We start from the raw sequence: 17410 nt of genomic DNA on the forward strand, positions 1-17410 counted from the left end.
ACGGAGTACAATGGATGTACAAAAAAAAAGAGTCAAAGTGACTTATAATTTGGAATGGAGGGAGTAGTATAATTTTAGTCAACCTTGAGTTAGAATTGCATTATTTTTTGTTCGGGGGTAATAACTTATTTCCATGACTAAGGGCACAACGTCGCAATTTCCTGACATTGAAATGCTGCAGTGCCAAAAAAGGGGGGCTCTGGTGACATGGTTTACGTTGTGAGAAGTACAAATGTTCAGTCACAGTTGGGTTGACATTGTTATAAAAAAAAAAGAGCATCCGATTGGTTGACTTATATCGTGCAAGAAGGACGATTTGAACTGAGCATATCCTGACTGTTCTTTTACTCACGTTTTATACAAACAGTTTGACTTTATCTGGTCCACGAGCAACCGAAAATATTCCTTGGTTCCCTAACTTTGTACAAGGGAGCATGGAGACAGCTCCAGCACTGCATGATTAAATTTTTGAGGTACCTTCATACGAATTGAATGAACCTAGACAAGTCAATACATATATAACATATGTTGTAAAAAAAACATAACATGCTGAGTTGCAAATTTGCTAGTATTTTACAGCCACCCGGCAAAAAGCACATGGGATGGGACAACAAGAGAGCTGACAACTGCATTCCCAATTTGCTAGATCCAGAAGTTGCTTCTTTTTAGGAAGGTTTCAAAACAATGTAGCGGATTTTTCATGCGTGGAGGATTTTTTTTTTTAACTTCACCTGGATAAGGGTGCGGCTAGATGGTTGCTTCGATTAATGGAAACTGAGGGACCAAACTAAGCCACCGGCTGGCTACTAGTACTTACCTCTTATGAACTCAAATTTGTTTTCTTCTTTTGTCGAGAATGGGCCTGTTCGCTTGGAGGAATTCTTGAGGAATTTGGATGGTTTGGAGGAATGCTGAAGGAATTTGTGAGAGAAAAACACTGTTCTGGATAAAAAAAGAAGCGGATCAAGCCGGGTTTAAGGGCTACTAGTACAAATGTTTGTATGTGATGTGTTGGCTGAGGTGGACAGGTCCCCAGTTATTCTGATATTCAGATTTAGGTATCAAATTTGAAGTGCACATGGATCTAAGAAATGAACTGCACATCCAATTAGTTCCAAAAGGAACATTTTTAGTTTGGCAAAAACTAGTCTTAACTATAGAACCAACGCTGCAGATAGGCGTTCCTAAAAAAAACGCTGCAGATAGGCTTAGAAATATACCATATGCAGACATGAGAATAACCAGTGGGACTTGACTCTTGAGCTCCAGCTATACCATATGCCGTCGTCAACAAGTGAAAACTCGTCTGCAGACTGCAACCAGCCAACCACTACTGAATGATCACAACTGGGTTCACAAACTGTTTCCTCAATTATACACACAGACACAGCGTTGACTCGGAAATTCTGAAATGTGAAACCTCACACATGCTTCAGTTCAGCTCATCGTCACCATACACCAATCAGTTCTCCCAACAAACTGGCTGAATGACACATTTCCTGCAATTCATAAGCTTGTTCAGGCTTCAGTATGTATATATCGTCAACCCCCAATTGGTCCGTGCACTCGCTCCAACTGGAGTGAGCTAGCTCTTGCTGCCCATCCCTCGTTGACTTCAGCATTTCCCATGTACTAAAAAAACTCCCTTGGGGCCCTAAATAAAAGAAGCAGAGCATGCAGTGTCCAAAGTAACCACCTTTTGTTCCTCTAATTAATCCAGCAATCCACAACGGCTTAAGCTATCTTTTTCTCCAAGGTCAACTATTGCAGCTGAGCTGGATCAACAACCACTTGTGTGAGTTCTGGACGCCCAGTAATTCAATGGTCCAAATCAGGGAGTGCGGTGAACTGAAGAAACTGATAGGTACGTTAGCACGTTATAGGTACTTACATATATACAGCATGGAACTTCCGCAAAAGACACACGTAATATTTACGGCGCATTGGCGAGTTCAAATCCTTCAGGTTCACTTTTTCATCAGATATGGAAAATATTGAACAGATTGGGCAATCTTCAAAGAGCCGATCGATCCCCCGTTGTCCGTTGACAATCCTTCCATCAGTTTCACCTTGTCACTTTCACAATCTATACAGGTACATTTGTCCCCTCCCATGCACGAGAAGAGACTCTTTGGGTTTTCAGCATGTTGGCTTGTTGGTTTTAGCTAGGAGTGTTTTCCTCAAACAACAAACCAGCACCAGCCGGGCTTATCAGTTCAGAAACCAACCAGCAAACAGGGCGTTTGTTTAATCACATGATTGAGCTTTGAGCATATACCAATGCCATCCCAGTTCCCAGATGGTATTATATATACACGTAGTTGTCTCCATCCGGCATGTGTACTTCAAAAATTTTCATCTTACTCAAACAGCCACTTGGTTGGTTGTCTTGTTGATCCCAATCCTTGGTCAACGCCTTACCTGCTTGTCTCCTTTCCATAAAGGCCAAGTTGAAGCACAACATTTTCTGCCTCTGAACAATTTCACACCTCCTCCTTCTCGTCCTACTCCTCTCGGAGGCGCCATGAGGGCGTCGACGATGACCGGGGCAGTGCTCTTCGCTGCCGCCGTGCTGCTCCTTGTCGCCGTCCGGGATGGACATTGCGCGCAACTGTGCACGGACTCAAGTAGAGCACACTTCTTGGAATTTACATTTGTAGTCAGTCTCTCCTAATTGCTGTCTTCATCTTCTGCTGTAAGTTGCAACTGATGTGTATGTGTGTGTGTGATCATGGTGATGAGCAGCGTTCCCGAGGACGATCAGCGCGTCCCTCTCCTTCTGCGGCTACAACGGCACCTCCTGCTGCAACGCCACGGACGACGACGCCGTCCAGAAGCAGTTCGCCGCCATGAACATCTCCGGCACGGCGTGCGGCGACATCGTCAAGAACATCCTCTGCGGGGTACGGTCGATTCGCTGTCTGTGTTTCCATGGTTTCTTTTGGGGTGCTCTGCCGACTGCCGCTGATCGGTCCTCGCCGTCCCTGCGCTGCGCACGCAGAGATGCAACCCGTACGCCGGCGAGCTGTACACCGTGACGACGACCCCGCGGACGGTGCCGCTGCTGTGCACCACCACCAGAGTGTCGAGCCGCCTGAGCAGCACCAAGCCCGCGGCGGCGACGACGACGGACTACTGCACGGAGGTGTGGGACACCTGCAAGGACGTGCGCATCCCGGGGTCGCCGTTCCAGGCGCCCAAGGGCACGGCGCCGGCGCCGGCGCCGCGGCTGACCGACCTGTGGCAGTCCTCGAGCGAGTTCTGCGGCTCGCTGGGCGGCGGCGGCAAGTCTCCGTCGCCGTGCCTCGACGGCGGTGGCGCGGCGTTCAACTCCTCCCGCCCGGCGCTGCCGCTCAATGGCATGTGCCTGGAGCGCGTGGGCAACGGGTCGTACCTCAACATGGCGGCGCACCCGGACGGGTCCGGCCGCGTGTTCCTGAGCAACCAGGCCGGGAAGGTGTTCCTCGCCACCGTGCCGCCGCAGGGCTCCGGGAAGACGCTGCAGCTGGACGCGGCGAACCCGTTCCTCGACATCACCGACGAGGTGCACCTCGACAACGAGTTCGGGCTCATGGGCCTCGCCTTCCACCCGGACTTCGCCGCCAACGGCCGCTTCTTCGTCTCCTACAACTGCGACAAGACGCAGTCGGCCACCTGCGCCGGCCGCTGCGCCTGCAACTCCGACGTCGGCTGCGACCCGTCCAAGCTCGGCGCCGACAACGGCAAGCAGCCGTGCCAGTACCAGAGCGTCGTCGCCGAGTACAGCGCCAACTCCACCTCCGGCACGCCGGCGACGGTATGTATCTGTCCTCGGCTGACCGTCTCTTGTCCACTGACTAATTAAAATTTAAACCATCGCCGCCGTTTAATCTGCTCTCGGCGACGTGACTCGCTCAGGCGACCTCGGCGAACCCGGCGGAGGTGAGGAGGATCTTGACGCTGGGGCTGCCGTTCACGTCGCACCACGGCGGGCAGATCCTCTTCAGCCCGGCCGACGGCTACATGTACTTCGCCATGGGCGACGGCGGCAGCGTCGGGGACCCCTGGAACTTCGCGCAGAACAAGAAGACGGTGCTCGGCAAGATCCTCCGGATCGACGTCAACACCATGCCAAGTAAACCCACTCGATTTACTACTAGTTTATTACTACCGCATCAAGAATTCGATTCGCAGTAACAAATCAAAGTAGACCGAACAAGTAGTAAAGACATCAGATTTACGATAAAAATAAACATGGTCCAAAAGAGTGATGCAGTACTTTGAAAGTAAAAAATCAAAGTTTGGCAGTAGCAAATAAAGGTTTAGGCCAAGGACTGACCAATCCTAAGTAGATCATGCATAAGTCCCGAAGAATCTATACGAAATAAACTATCCATCATGATCAGAGCATTGTCCAATGGCCGTGATGTGGTGGCAAGCTCTGAATCTGACTTGATCCTGACAAGAGAGGCGTACTATCTGTATCTGCAGGTGGCAACACCACTGCTGGGTGGGGAAACTACGGCATCCCCCAGGATAACCCCGCCTCCACTGATCCTAGCTTCGCGCCGGAGGTCTTCGCTCTCGGCTTCAAGAACCCCTGGCGGTGCAGCTTCGACTCCGGCAAGCCGTCCTACATGTACTGCGCCGATGTCGGCCAGGTAACAAGGAAGATTTCCGCTCATTTGCATTGACTGAACACAATTCACCATCTGATCACGGCCATCTGTGTGGATTTTCAGGCGGCGTACGAGGAGGTGGACCTGGTGATGAAGGGCGGCAACTACGGGTGGCGCGTGTTCGAGGGCCCTCTGCCATTCAATCCGCCGTCCACTCCGGGCGGCAACACCTCCGCCGATTCCATCAACGCCATCGCCCCCGTGATGGGCTACGCCCACAGCTCCGTCAACAAGAACGTCGGCTCCGCCTCCATCACCGGCGGCTACGTCTACCGCTCCATGACGGACCCCTGCCTCAACGGCAGGTACCTGTACGCCGACCTGTACGCCAAGTCGATGTGGGCCGGGGTCGAGTCGCCGGAGGGCAGCGGCGTGTACAATGTGTCGGCGCTGACGTTTGGCTGCTCCAAGAGCTCGCCCATCCCGTGCGACTTCGCCGCGGGCAGCTCGCTGCCGTCGCTGGGCTACATCTTCTCCTTCGGCGAGGACAACGCCAAGGACGTCTACCTGCTCACCAGCAAGGGCGTGTACCGAGTGGTCGACCCCGCCGAGTGCAACTACGCGTGCCCCGTCAAGAGCTCTGCCCCGGGCGCGGGCTCGCCGCCGCCCGGCGCTGCCCCGAGCTCCGCGTTCAGGGCGCGCGCGCCGGCGTTGGCGACGACGCTGCTGACGGTTACGGGACTGCTGCTCGGCTTCCTCAGCTTCAGCTTTTGAGGAGGGACCGAGGGAGTGTGTTCTGGTTTTGAGGGTTGAGAGCGATTTGTCAATTTTCAGATGGTCGTGCTGATATGCGTATGTATCTATCGTGAAAATGTGCATCAATTAGCATTTGATTTTGTTCTGGTAATTCTTTGCCAATCTTTGTTTCAATTCGAGCGGGAAACGTTGGTTAACAGTTTGAGTAAATTCCACAAAACTACAACTATTTGAGTAGAAATACGACACAAACCTACAAGGCTACAACCATTTTGATACCCATTATTGTAAAAATGTTACTACTTTCTCTTCTTTTTATTTTACAGGAACACTACACTTCTCATCAAGCATCTACCATGAGGCTTCTTTGTCAGTAATGAGTAGCAATACGAACCATATCAGGGAACAAATTCGTAAAAGCTCTCGGCAACCCTCAACTTCAGTACTCTATTCCCCGTACTTGTTAATCCCATCAATTTGGGCAATAAAATGAGACCTTTCCTAGCCACACATCTCTATATTGATCTCTTCCAACATGTACACAAACATGAAAATTAGTGAAACAAGGAGCAAATAGTTTTGTGTAATGTACAGAAATTCTTCCAACAAATGAAGCCCAATTCACCAAACATTTCACATAAATTTGCCATGCTTAATAGAACACCTAAATTATATGTATTGCATAATTTTGTGACTAACCAATATGCACAGAGGACAACTCTGAAATTTATAAACCATACAGCAAATTAGCAATCTCCAGGCCAGCCACTCTCAGTGTAATGGACATGTCCATATGCTACAACATCAGCTGAATACATGCAGTATCTTCTCCATCTAGGGTGAATGAGAAGCAATGCCGGTGCATTTAAGGACAGCTCAATGTCAGCTACACAGGTGTGACAGAAAAAAATCAGACTGTCAGATATATAGATACAGAACTAATCCTGCTCGGACTTAAAAGCTACAATCTACAAGTGGAAAAGGCCACGAATGCCGACGGACTGCACTCATTGTACAGGCTTCCCTCCATGTTCTCATTGACATCACCATGCCTAAAACTAAATAAATGGAGGCAATAAACTTATATCCTAGAGACCCGCCGCAATGCAGCACCAGTCTGGCCACAATACAGCTGTGATCGATTGCGACCTTCATGTAGTATACATAATCAAAAGCAAAACTACCTCCTCATGTCCTCCAAGTATAAAATAGCACCGAAGAAGCTCAAAGTCGCTTCGAGTGGAACCTCACATCTCCTTTTACTGCAAATCAATGAAGCAGCCATCAGCTCAAACCACCAAAATACAGTTGCATCATTCATCACAGGCTATTCAGGCCCATCAATCTGCCCTTGCTTGGGAGTCAGAATACTGACTAACAGCATTCAAATGTATCAAAAAAACTTTATTCCCTAAATGTTGTCCATGTCATCTTTCACTGTCAAGCTTGGGCCATCATCAAAGCCACCTCCAGGTGCAAGCTCGTTTAGATCTAGGAATGTTCTTCCTACACTTATACTTTCTCTGCTGGGAGCATCCATCTTCTCTACAGGCTGCTGTTGTGGCTGCTCCTTCTGCTCCTCCTCTGGTTCTACTTTATTTTCTGCCACGGTGTGGTCCTCCATTTTATCATTCACATTATTACCATTTTCTTCATCAGGACTATCATCCTCTTCTTCCTCTTGCTCTTGACTCGATGTCGAGAGCTCCATATCATTCTCGGCATCGGAGCCAGCATCAGGATCTGATGCATCAGATTTCCTTGCCTTTCCAGGCTCCGTATCCGAGTCCGAAAAATCATATTGGCGATAGTTAATACGAGGACGAGAAGAACGATTGCTACGTCTGAGACCTGTTTGGATTTCATCAACAGATCTCAGCTTGGTACCTCGCCGGCCACGAGTTTCCAATTTTTTATGCCGTTGCGGTTGCGGCTCCTCTAAATCTTCACTGCTACTCAATGAATATTCCTCTTCTTCATCATCATCTTCAGCATCTTCTTCCAACCGGAACTCTTCATCCTCTTCAGAAGCACTTGATGCCTTATGCTGTTTGCGACTTCTCAGGTATTCCTCATCATACACTGCCTCTCCCATGATATCATCATCACTGTCGAAGTTAGGATCAATATCCGAGACAGCCTCAACAAAGTCTTGTGTGTATCTCTGAGATCTTTTCCTCCGCCGGTTGCTGTGACACAAAACACAAATGCTCATGAGCCGCCCGCTAACATGAGTATGGTAATGATAAAAACCACACGCTTAAGAGTACCTGCGATCAAGTGCCTCATTTTCTTGTTCACCATCGCTGTCTTGGTAGTCATCTGACTTTGAAGAATTCCCATCATATGAGTCGTTGGTTGTTGGTGAGGAACCATTTAACTTCCCATTGCTTGGTGCCTCCGATCTTGGAGGAAGCACCCTTCTATTGGCAGTAGGAGCAACAGGCTCAGCCGAGTTCTCCTCTCTTTTCCTATACAAGAATGGTAAAGGGATGATTACACTATAGTATATTCCTTATGAATAAGAATTATCAAGAAAGGAATCACTTGCATACTTTGTAATTTTGATGGCTTCATTTATTGAGCGATCATAGTCATCTGCATTGTAAACAAATTCAAACCTTGTAATTATAATAGATGACGAAATTAACCAAACAATCAAAATGTAAAACTGAAGGCATATTCCAATCATCACAAACTGAAGTGTATGCTGACACAATAGATTTCAGATACCACTGGAAAAGGGTTCAGAACCAGGAAGATTTAGGATCATTCCACCATACCTATACAAGGTTTGTATTAACTTTCCAATTAGTTACAGAGTACTGCTACACGTAGCTATAAAGGTTTGTATTTATACTCTTTTTCTTCTTAACGCAATGATCTAATGGTTGAAATTCAGGATCATGATCTAATGGTTGAAATCACTTTGTTGGATGTGGTTTAGATACATGTTAGTACTTGAGTCGTATGAAAAGCATTCTCCTTTATTATAAAGATAATTTTGCATTTGACCATAGCTAGAATTCAGTTGGATGTTGGGCCAACATAGATTGACTTCTAAATTTGAACTACGCAGAAGACCTAACTTTAAATTGCAGCCTTCTGATTAGAGAAGCGCAACCTTCGTTATACTACTAAGAACTGCAAAGGTTACATTACAATTCAGACATGAATCTGCTGTAAGGACCAAGAACTCATACTACTAACAAGTAACTATGATTAGGTTGCTGATAAGGGCATTGATATAACAATGGATTACTAATTAAGAAATAGAGGTTGAACGATGATAAGAACTTAGGTGCCATTGTGTTCAAATCAAGGAAGAAAAATATCAGTGCCATCACCAAGATGCTAAATTTAAAAAATGCCATCCATTGTGAGGCTGCAAATAAGGCCTCTAGTCACATGCCAGCGAAGCATTTATGATATTTTCCACGTGATGGGCCATGACAATACTGAGCAATTTGGCCCCCTAAAATGCTTAGTTCAGTATTTAAGCTTACCAAATGTATAAGTCACGGGCTTTCTATCACGGAGAGAGCGGCCGGTCGTAAGTCCATCTGACGTCAAGTAGCTATCAAGAAGGAGAGCTTCTCTCTGTTGCTTTTTGAGCAACCTCTCTTTCTTCTGCATGAATCAGAAACAGTTGATTAGCAAGCTCAAAACGTTATCCTCTGCCAAAACAAATCTATCAGGCTGCGTGTTAGAGCAACACACTTTATGGATCTTTTCTATCTCTGGAAGATATTCAATCTTCAACTTTTTTCCAAGTGAGACCTCTGTCCTGTTCCGACTTGAAAAGAGCTTTTCCTACACAGCAAAGGAAATGAAAGTAGCTAATATAAAAAAAAATTAATTGATGAATGAAAACAACTGACATCAAAGCAAAGGTAGCATCTGACTAATATTTCATACCAGCATTTTCTACCAAGAACACTATATTCAGTAGCCAACCTATGGTTAGTTGATTGAAACTTATAACTAGAAGTTGATGCATAATTGACACATTATTTAGATTTGGATGGATGGGTTGCAGGACATGATTATAACTTGGCTGGCATGAACATAGTCTTCAAAACAAGTGTGCCGTGTAGACTGTGAAACACTTAATGGCACCATAGGAAATGGTCCAAATAAGTTCTTAAGGTAGCAGTTTTACAAGACAGTCAAGCATTTACCCTGTCCATGTGTCACAACTAGAAAGTTTTCCCTTTTTTATCTTGGATATAAACCATGGTTGGAACATATGTAATTCATCTTGTGTTAAAGAAAATGCTGCATGTTAGTAATATATATATAGATATAGATATTTTTTTAAAAAATATATATATTTTTTAAAAAAAGTGTACTGGTGATATTAACCAAAATGCTAAAGTAGCCATTGATAAGATCTAAGCACGCTGGAAAAAATTTCTCTGGTTCAATACAAGAAGTAGAACAAAGAAAACTCCAGCAAAATAAATACTAGCATATTTTAGTCAATTATTGTATTTTCCTCTGAATCGCTTTAGTAGTGTTTGTACAGACTAACTCTGAAATATGAATTTTGGCTAACACAACAAAGGCCTACCTCCACTATTGTTCCCCTATTTTGGTCATCTCCAAGATTTCCACAGCAATATTGTTTTGAGCAGAAAAACACAGTAAAGTGGTTCTCCCTCCGTTGCAAATTGTAAGACGTTTTGGCTTTTTCATATACATTGCTTTTACTATGTATCTAGACATATTGTATATCTAAGTGCATAGCAAAAGCTATTTATGTAGAAAAGTCAAAATGTCTTACAGTTTGGAATGGAGGGAGTACAAAGAAACGACAGGAAAAACTATATATCAGGATACCTATGTGTAAACTTTCAATGATAGTTATTTTGGTAATGACAGAAAAAAAAATTCATAATATCATCATATCCAGCATAAATCAATACTTCACTAGCACACAAAAAATCAACACTAACTGCAACCTTTTATTACAAGCTCTTCTGTGGGTAAGAAATACAATGTTAGGGAAAAACAAGTAGCACTAAAAATAATTCACTCTATGGGAGCAGATATGAGAAACTCAAAAGTCAAAACTTACTGCAACATCATCAAACTCATCAAAGGTGGACGCAACAGTTTCCCACTGGTAGGACACAACTGAAATAGCTGAAGATCCTCCTTTTCCCCTGGACCTCTTTCCTGGCTCCTTCTTGACCTGTTCTACTCGTCTAATTTCACGATATAATCTATGCCCGAGAATCTCATCATCTTCATACCTGTTTGCATGGCCTTGCATGAAACCAAAATAATGGAAACTCTTTACATTCAAGATAAATAAAGTAGTACCAGTATGAGATTCCAAGGGAATCCCCTCCGATCCGTTCTTTACGAAAAGTAGAAAGGTCATGTCCATGCTTAAGGGAACTGTCAATGAAGTTCCGAATATCCTCTTGCTGCAAAATCCATTCATGATAAGTTATGTTGCTAAAATCAACTTGCAGCTAATGTCAAATACAAATTTGCAACCAATGTCCATACACATACCAATCAGCTAATGTCAAACACACTTAATACACATGCTGCAAAATTTATGCTTTATAGAAACGTTTTCTCTAGCAATATCTTTGCTTCAAACACAAGTTCATAACACAGGCATAGACAGCAATAGCCAGCAAGTATTGTTGAAATTTCAATAAAGGAAGCATGGAGGAATTTATCTTGGATAGTGAATTTTTCAAATCTGTAGGCTAAACCGTTAAATAATTCGAAAACATGCAAGCATGTGGATATTGATCATGTTGATATTTAACCATTATATGGAAATAAGGTTTCCGAAAAACTGAATCAGCGACACTGGGAGGCTGAGATTCAATTGAAATTGATATAAAAAATTATGATTGTACTACACTACAAGAAATGAGGCAAGTGTATAAAGATGGAAAGGCTGAAGTATCCATTTTGTCAAACTTCTTTTGGTTCACAGTTAATGAAAATAAAATTAGCACTTACCTCAACGCGGATATCACATATCGCTTTCAAGATCACTAAACGGATAGCTGGTTCTAGTGTCTTGTACGTTTCAATTTCAATTCTGCAAGATGAAATGATTGGAAAATTTGCCAATGTGAAGTTGCAGGTTTACTCAAGAATGTCTGTGTGTGGGACTAACCCATGAGATGCAATTATTGGCAGATCACCTTCTGCAACCTGCAGTTTAGTTCCTTATTAGGTCCAACTGAATGGAATACCGTTACTCGCATCTATCTAAAACTGTTTGCAACATGGGATATATCACATACCCAATGCCACCAATCCTTCAGCTTTCTGCATAGGACGGTCACCCAGGTTCCACGTCCCATAGCCATGCGAGTTACAGGAGGAATTGACTGCAGATATGATCAATAAGCATGAGAATCAAGGACAATGATTGCATGGCAAAAATGTACTGGATAAAACTGTCTAAGGGGCTATAAGCAGGCAGCTAGTATGTGTGATCAGTTACAAAAATGTAACTTTGGGTCATGAACCTATCGAGCAAGTGCAAAAATCACCAAATCAGAATAATGGTGGTGAGCGATGCCATTATTGCATGTGCGCATTAAATTAAAGTAAGCATAAAAATCAATGGCAAGCTTCTATGACTGAAAGCAGCATCCCATTCCAAACTCGGTAGCACAATACACGCAAGCCTAGAAAATGGACAAATTTGGTCATTGCAGAAAAAAAAAACTTAACACATTTTAGTATCTGGTTATGAAGCAAGCCTAGAAAATGGACAATTTTGGTCATTGCAGAAAAAAAAACTTAACACATTTTAGTATCTGGTTATGAAGCAATTATCAGCATGCATAAAAAAAGTAGACTACAGGAAGAGCATGCACACATACACCTCACCCACACACTGACACACAGGGAGATAAGAGGAAGGGGAAAACAAGCTAAAGCTGAACGAGCCCACCTTTAGCAGCGGCATATGCACATCGTCTAGAATCTCGTTGGGAGTGATAAGCGCCGCCTCGAGTTCCTCCGCCGTGAACTCCGCAGTGATGTTCAGCAGAGGCCGGAACACCTGCGCCCACCAAAAACAGTACCATCAAACCCAAACCCTAGCTGCCATGTCCTCACCGCGGCACACAAGCCTAAACCCCCCGGAGCTCCAGGGGGCGGCGACCGTCGAGCACCGGGGCACGAGAGTGTGAAGGGGGGCAGAGAGCGCGCACGTGGAGGAAGTTGAGGACGGCGCCGAGCTCCCACATGCAGCGGAGCTGCCAGCGGGGCAGCTCCGCGGGCGCCTCGGGCTCCGACACGAGCGGCGTGACCACGCGGCATTGCGGCGTCTCGTCCGCGCCGCCCGCCGCCGCCGCCGCGGCGCGGCGGCGCGTGCGCTCGGGCGGCGGCGGCGGGGGCGCGGGTTTGGGCTTGTTGTTGCACGCGCGCGGGAGGCGCGTCTTCCGCAGGGTCGGCTGCTCCTCCGCCGCCGCCGGCGCCGCCCGCTTCGCCTCCTCTTCCTCCTCCTGCTCCTCCTCAGCCCGCTTCTCCGGGGAAGCGGGAGAAGCGCCTCCGCTTCCGCCGTCGGCGTCGGGCATGGGTCGATCTGATCGGAGATCTGCGTCGGGGCTAGGGTTAGGGTTTGGGTGGGACGGGGAAGCGGGGGGCTGCGGGGAGGCGGAGGTGGAGGCCATGGGAGGGAGGGAGGGAGCGGAGGAGGTGAGAAGGGTAAAAATGGGATTCCGTGTGGTAGAGGTGAGAGGAGAGGGGCAGGATGGGAAAGCCGACCCGGGGCCGGGGGGCGTGGTGGCGTCAAGCCGTCAACGTGAAGCATTGGAGGCCGGCTGGGACTCGTGGCCGGCGTGGTTGGGTACTTGCGTTTCACGAGCGTTTTTTTGATCGACCGATGGATGAACTAGCTTTGCATGCAGCAGTTGATTTTTTCAAATTTAGAATTTGGAAGGACTGCTGCGTGTTGTTTAGCACGGATGCAAAGCGGCTTTGTTAACAAATTTGTAGATATAACATTTTAAACGTGTGAGTGCTTGCGATAGTCGAGTTTGAAACTTTGAAACGTCCATGCATTGTTTAGTAAGGATGCAAAGCGGATTTTCTAGTGATTCCACAGAGAGACCATTTTAAGTGAGATCATAGACAAACACACCTCATACGATGCTTGTACACATGCATATCCCTATGAATGTTTAGGATCGACTGACACTCAAATCATACACGTCTCATTTTTATTAGACACGTCGCTTACTATATACCGCTAATGAAAGAAATAGCCGCATTAGTGGAATATAGTACATCAAACCATGTCCATGCATGCAGTGGTGGAACCAACAACTTTGATTAAGGAGGTTGGACAAACATAATTACACCTTATAAGTGTGAAAAATATATACATAATTGTATGTCTGAACAAATTTTCCAATGATTTTACACGTGTAGTTAGTATTCATAAAAAATCACAATATTATGGTAAAAGATGAATAAAAATGGACAAAATGTGATTTGCATTGCAATATTTATATGGGTATTTAAAATTTTACTATTCGAGGGGGCATGGCCCTGCTAGCCCCCTGGTTCCGCCCGTGCGTGCATGGTTTAGATATTTAAGAGACATAAGAATTACAAGTTCGTTATTACTAAAAACATTACTTATCATTGTACTCTCTTTTCTAATATAATACACATATATATATTGTAGTTCTTCTTGTAATAAATTTATCAATTACTCTATATATTTACTCAGTGGCATGTGTAACCTAGTATGGTGCAAACATATTTAAGAGGTAGACGAATTTATTTCTTCTCCACTTGGGAAACATATGAAAGAGCAATTGAATTTACTGATGTTTGAAAATTTTGGTCGATCGATAGCAGCTTGCATAGGTGTTCATAACCGAAAATAGGAAGACACTTACGCATAAACCACGTACTCCCTCAGGACAAAAAAAATGTATGACATTTTTATTTTTGAAAGTCTTCGAGGTGTAAACTTTAATATGCATGGCTTTAAAAGTGTTTTTTTAAGATAAATCTGCCCATAGTATTTTTATTTGAAAACTAGATAATTTGGGAGCTATATGGATGATCAAAGGTGTCATACATTTGTGGCTGAAGGGAGTGTACTTTTGTTTCCATTCACCCATGAGGACATGAAAGAAACAGCTTATCCATTGATAATAGAAATACGATGCGATGAGTGCTAAATTTTTGGCCACTTAATGGCAACCATGGGGTTGCATGCGTGTTTTCATAGGGGTGAGTGGGGTGAGTGTGTATGCGTTGTGAGTGTTTGAGTTGTATTGTGTAATTCTGAAAAAAAAGAAATGTGGAGATAGTTGATGGTTATAATCGTGTTTATAACTAAATATACAGAGGGGGTGCATTTAAAAGAATAAATGACATATATGTTTTTTTGTTGTATTTATGTAGGACACGAGTGAAAAAGTAATTCAATTGGCTGATGGAGAATAAAATTCAGCCAATCAAGACGATTAGGGAGTAAGGATTAAACTTTTGGTTTCTTGATGCCACCAATATGAATTATTCAAATCTAAAAAAATATGAATTATTCAAACAGCTTAATTACGAAAAAATAGTAGTAAAGGTGAAGATAGTCGGTAAAAAGATTACAATGGCGTTTGTAATAGAGAGAGCACATTTAAGATGTACAAATAAGTTTATTTTTGCTTTTCATCATAGAATAGAAATGCTGATAAGATGAGTAGTGGTTGAAATTCTGGTTTGACAGTGTTGACTGCTGACGTGAGTTCTGCGATGGGCATGAGGCCAATAATGACAAGATAAACTGTAACCGCAAATATATAGCTCGCAAGATAGTTATACAACGGTAACTGTCAACATTAATTTCGCAAAAGTACTATGAAGTTAGAGATGGTTTAGGCCAATTTCAAAGAGCAACTCCAAGAGTCTGTTTATATCATTCCTAATTGATAGGTATAGAGCTTCTTTTTAGATATAGATGAAGAACGACTTTTTAGATATTACTAGCAGACATGTCCGTGTGTTGCAACGGAGAAAAAAAAAACAATCGAAACCATATGTGTTTATGTTTTACCCTTTTCTATAAAATTTTAAAACTATAATCTATCTTATGATTATAATATAAACTAATGTTGGTAATAATATGACAGTGCCCTATTAACCATGTATCAAATTAAAAATATAACCTTAATAGATTTTTTTTCTACCTATATCATAAGTTTGATTGTCATATTATTCATGCGTTGATACATTTAAATATCAAGTTCTATGTGTCTTTTTTGGAGGACCCATAAAAAAATTATAGATTCTAATCTCTAATTGAAGTCGGCAATAGTTGCCGACACGTCATGGACTTGTTTGTCCGCTGATAATTATCTCAGAAGACCTCTCTCCATTTTTCATATGGTAGCTCTCATCGGTAACTGCGTTGGTACATGCATATGACTTGTAGTCATATTTATTTGGATTGGACTGGACAACAAACTGATCAAGATTTTAGTTCATGTTTTGATTAGTTAGATTATAAATTTTGTTTATATCAAAAGTGTATTAACGATTTGGTGGTCAAAATTTTTGTTCAAAGGTCCATAATATTATATTTATCATTACTTGTCTTTTATATTTATATGCGAGAAAAATCAACAGATGGGAGGGAAAATGAAACTATTTATTTTTTATATTTATGGGGAAAAATATCAAAAGAAGTTACTCCATCCGTTCCAAATTATAAGTCACTTTGACTTTTTTTTGGTACATCCTTTTGCTATGCATCTAGACAAATATTATGTCTAGATACATAGCAAAATGGATAAACTAAAAAAGTCAAAACGACGTATAATTTGGAACGGGAGGAGTAGAATGGAGCGACGTGGAAGGAAAAACAGAACATTATATTTACTATCCGTTTTTTTAGATTTATGGGAAAAATCAAAAGAAGTTCGAACGGACGAGGTGGGAGAAAAAAAAGTTGAACCCGAACGGAGGTGGACGCAGGAGAAAAAAGACGGAACGAGAACAAGAGGGGGGAGACCGGAGACGGGAGAAAGAAAAAAAAACGGAAAACTGTACACAACGGCAGTAGAAACAGAACGGGCGAAGGACAAAGAAATTTGGGCCAAATTCAGGGCAGCCCATTTGTTAGTGAAACCGTTAGAATCCACGGAGATACACTGCTGCACTTGGCAGACCGGCAGCAGTTCGCTAGCTCCTGGCAATAACACACGACCGCCTTCCAGATGACATAGATCAAGCAACACTCGATTTTTCACTGAAAAAGTTGGATTGCGATCCAAGGCTGCTATGCAACGAATTAAGATACTAGCGAACTTCCAGTAAATGGCGATAGTTCCACTCGAGATTATCAAATAGGACATGTTTGGTAGGAATCTAGATTCTCCTAAAAACATTTCAAAATTTTCTTTCAAAATACTTCTCTAATGAAACAGAAACACTTGGTAAGAATTCAGTGAAACTATTTGGCCATGGATCCGTGTTCTCCTTGAAATGACTAGAATCACTATAAAACACTTGTTTAGGTTTTTTTTCCTTGCTGGTTTAAAACAGAGAAGCGTTCTGAAAACAAATGTTGGGTTCAGATTCTCCTAAATCCAGCACGATTCAAAACTGATTCTTGCAACAAAAAGGACGAGAGTAAAAACTGTTAAGAATATCCAATAGGATCACATAACCGTAATATCTGGTTGATTGATATCTCCTGAAGATTGGTTGTGCGCTCAGGCTTGGATTGCGGGTAAAGGCAAGTATCACGGCTTCGGTTAGATAGGATAGGTATCTCCTGATTGATGTAATCTTGTGATGTAATCTAAAGTTACCAAAATAGTTAGCTTCTTCTTATTGTACAAGTTGTACCATCACGCTAGGGGCTCTTTCTGGCTATATTAACACGAAGCCGTGAGCCTGAGAGGGCATCACGTTCCAACCATTTTCACATGGTAATCAGAGCTAGGTTAGTCCACAATATTCTCGATGGCTTCCTCTTCCGCGTTTCAACAATCGTTCTCTCTAATCGGTTGTCCCGTCACCGAGAAGCTGGGCAAAGGGAATTTTCC

General features: G+C 43.6%; 2 protein-coding genes across 2 annotated transcripts; one reads left to right on the forward strand and one right to left on the reverse strand.

Moving 5' to 3' along the window:
- Nucleotides 1-2524: 2524 nt before the first annotated feature.
- Nucleotides 2525-5392, forward strand: LOC136551084 (HIPL1 protein-like). Its single transcript, XM_066542668.1, has 6 exons — nt 2525-2627; nt 2746-2903; nt 3002-3796; nt 3898-4114; nt 4471-4640; nt 4722-5392. The coding sequence occupies exons 1-6, from the start codon at nt 2525-2527 to the stop codon at nt 5370-5372; spliced, it is 2094 nt and encodes a 697-aa protein (XP_066398765.1). The 3' UTR covers nt 5373-5392.
- A 611-nt stretch (nt 5393-6003) lies between these two features.
- LOC136549504 (DDT domain-containing protein DDR4-like) lies at nt 6004-13057 on the reverse strand. The gene is made up of 12 exons (XM_066540811.1): nt 12557-13057; nt 12295-12405; nt 11636-11722; nt 11506-11543; nt 11346-11427; nt 10683-10789; nt 10435-10612; nt 9075-9167; nt 8861-8984; nt 7910-7952; nt 7625-7825; nt 6004-7543 (listed from the first exon to the last, which is right to left on the reverse strand). Exons 1-12 carry the CDS (start codon nt 13016-13018, stop codon nt 6766-6768), a joined length of 2304 nt encoding a protein of 767 aa, XP_066396908.1. The 5' UTR covers nt 13019-13057; the 3' UTR covers nt 6004-6765.
- Between the last annotated feature and the right edge of the window lie 4353 nt (nt 13058-17410).

The sequence above is a fragment of the Miscanthus floridulus genome, chromosome 4 (assembly GCF_019320115.1).
Source record: "Miscanthus floridulus cultivar M001 chromosome 4, ASM1932011v1, whole genome shotgun sequence".
NCBI classification, from domain to species: domain Eukaryota; kingdom Viridiplantae; phylum Streptophyta; class Magnoliopsida; order Poales; family Poaceae; genus Miscanthus; species Miscanthus floridulus.

What these genes read in the sequence shown, in the direction of transcription:
- LOC136551084 (XM_066542668.1), top strand. Translation starts at nt 2,525, where the DNA reads ATGAGGGCGTCGACGATGACCGGGGCAGTGCTCTTCGCTGCCGCCGTG. An exon ending in GCAACTGTGCACGGACTCAA is followed by an intron (nt 2,628 to 2,745) that starts GTAGAGCACACT and finishes GGTGATGAGCAG; the next exon opens with CGTTCCCGAGGACGATCAGC. An exon ending in ACTGCGCCGATGTCGGCCAG is followed by an intron (nt 4,641 to 4,721) that starts GTAACAAGGAAG and finishes GTGGATTTTCAG; the next exon opens with GCGGCGTACGAGGAGGTGGA.
- LOC136549504 (XM_066540811.1), bottom strand. Translation starts at nt 13,018, where the DNA reads ATGGCCTCCACCTCCGCCTCCCCGCAGCCCCCCGCTTCCCCGTCCCAC. An exon ending in TGAAGGATTGGTGGCATTGG is followed by an intron (nt 11,544 to 11,635) that starts GTATGTGATATA and finishes ACTAAACTGCAG; the next exon opens with GTTGCAGAAGGTGATCTGCC. An exon ending in CCAATAATTGCATCTCATGG is followed by an intron (nt 11,428 to 11,505) that starts GTTAGTCCCACA and finishes TTCATCTTGCAG; the next exon opens with AATTGAAATTGAAACGTACA.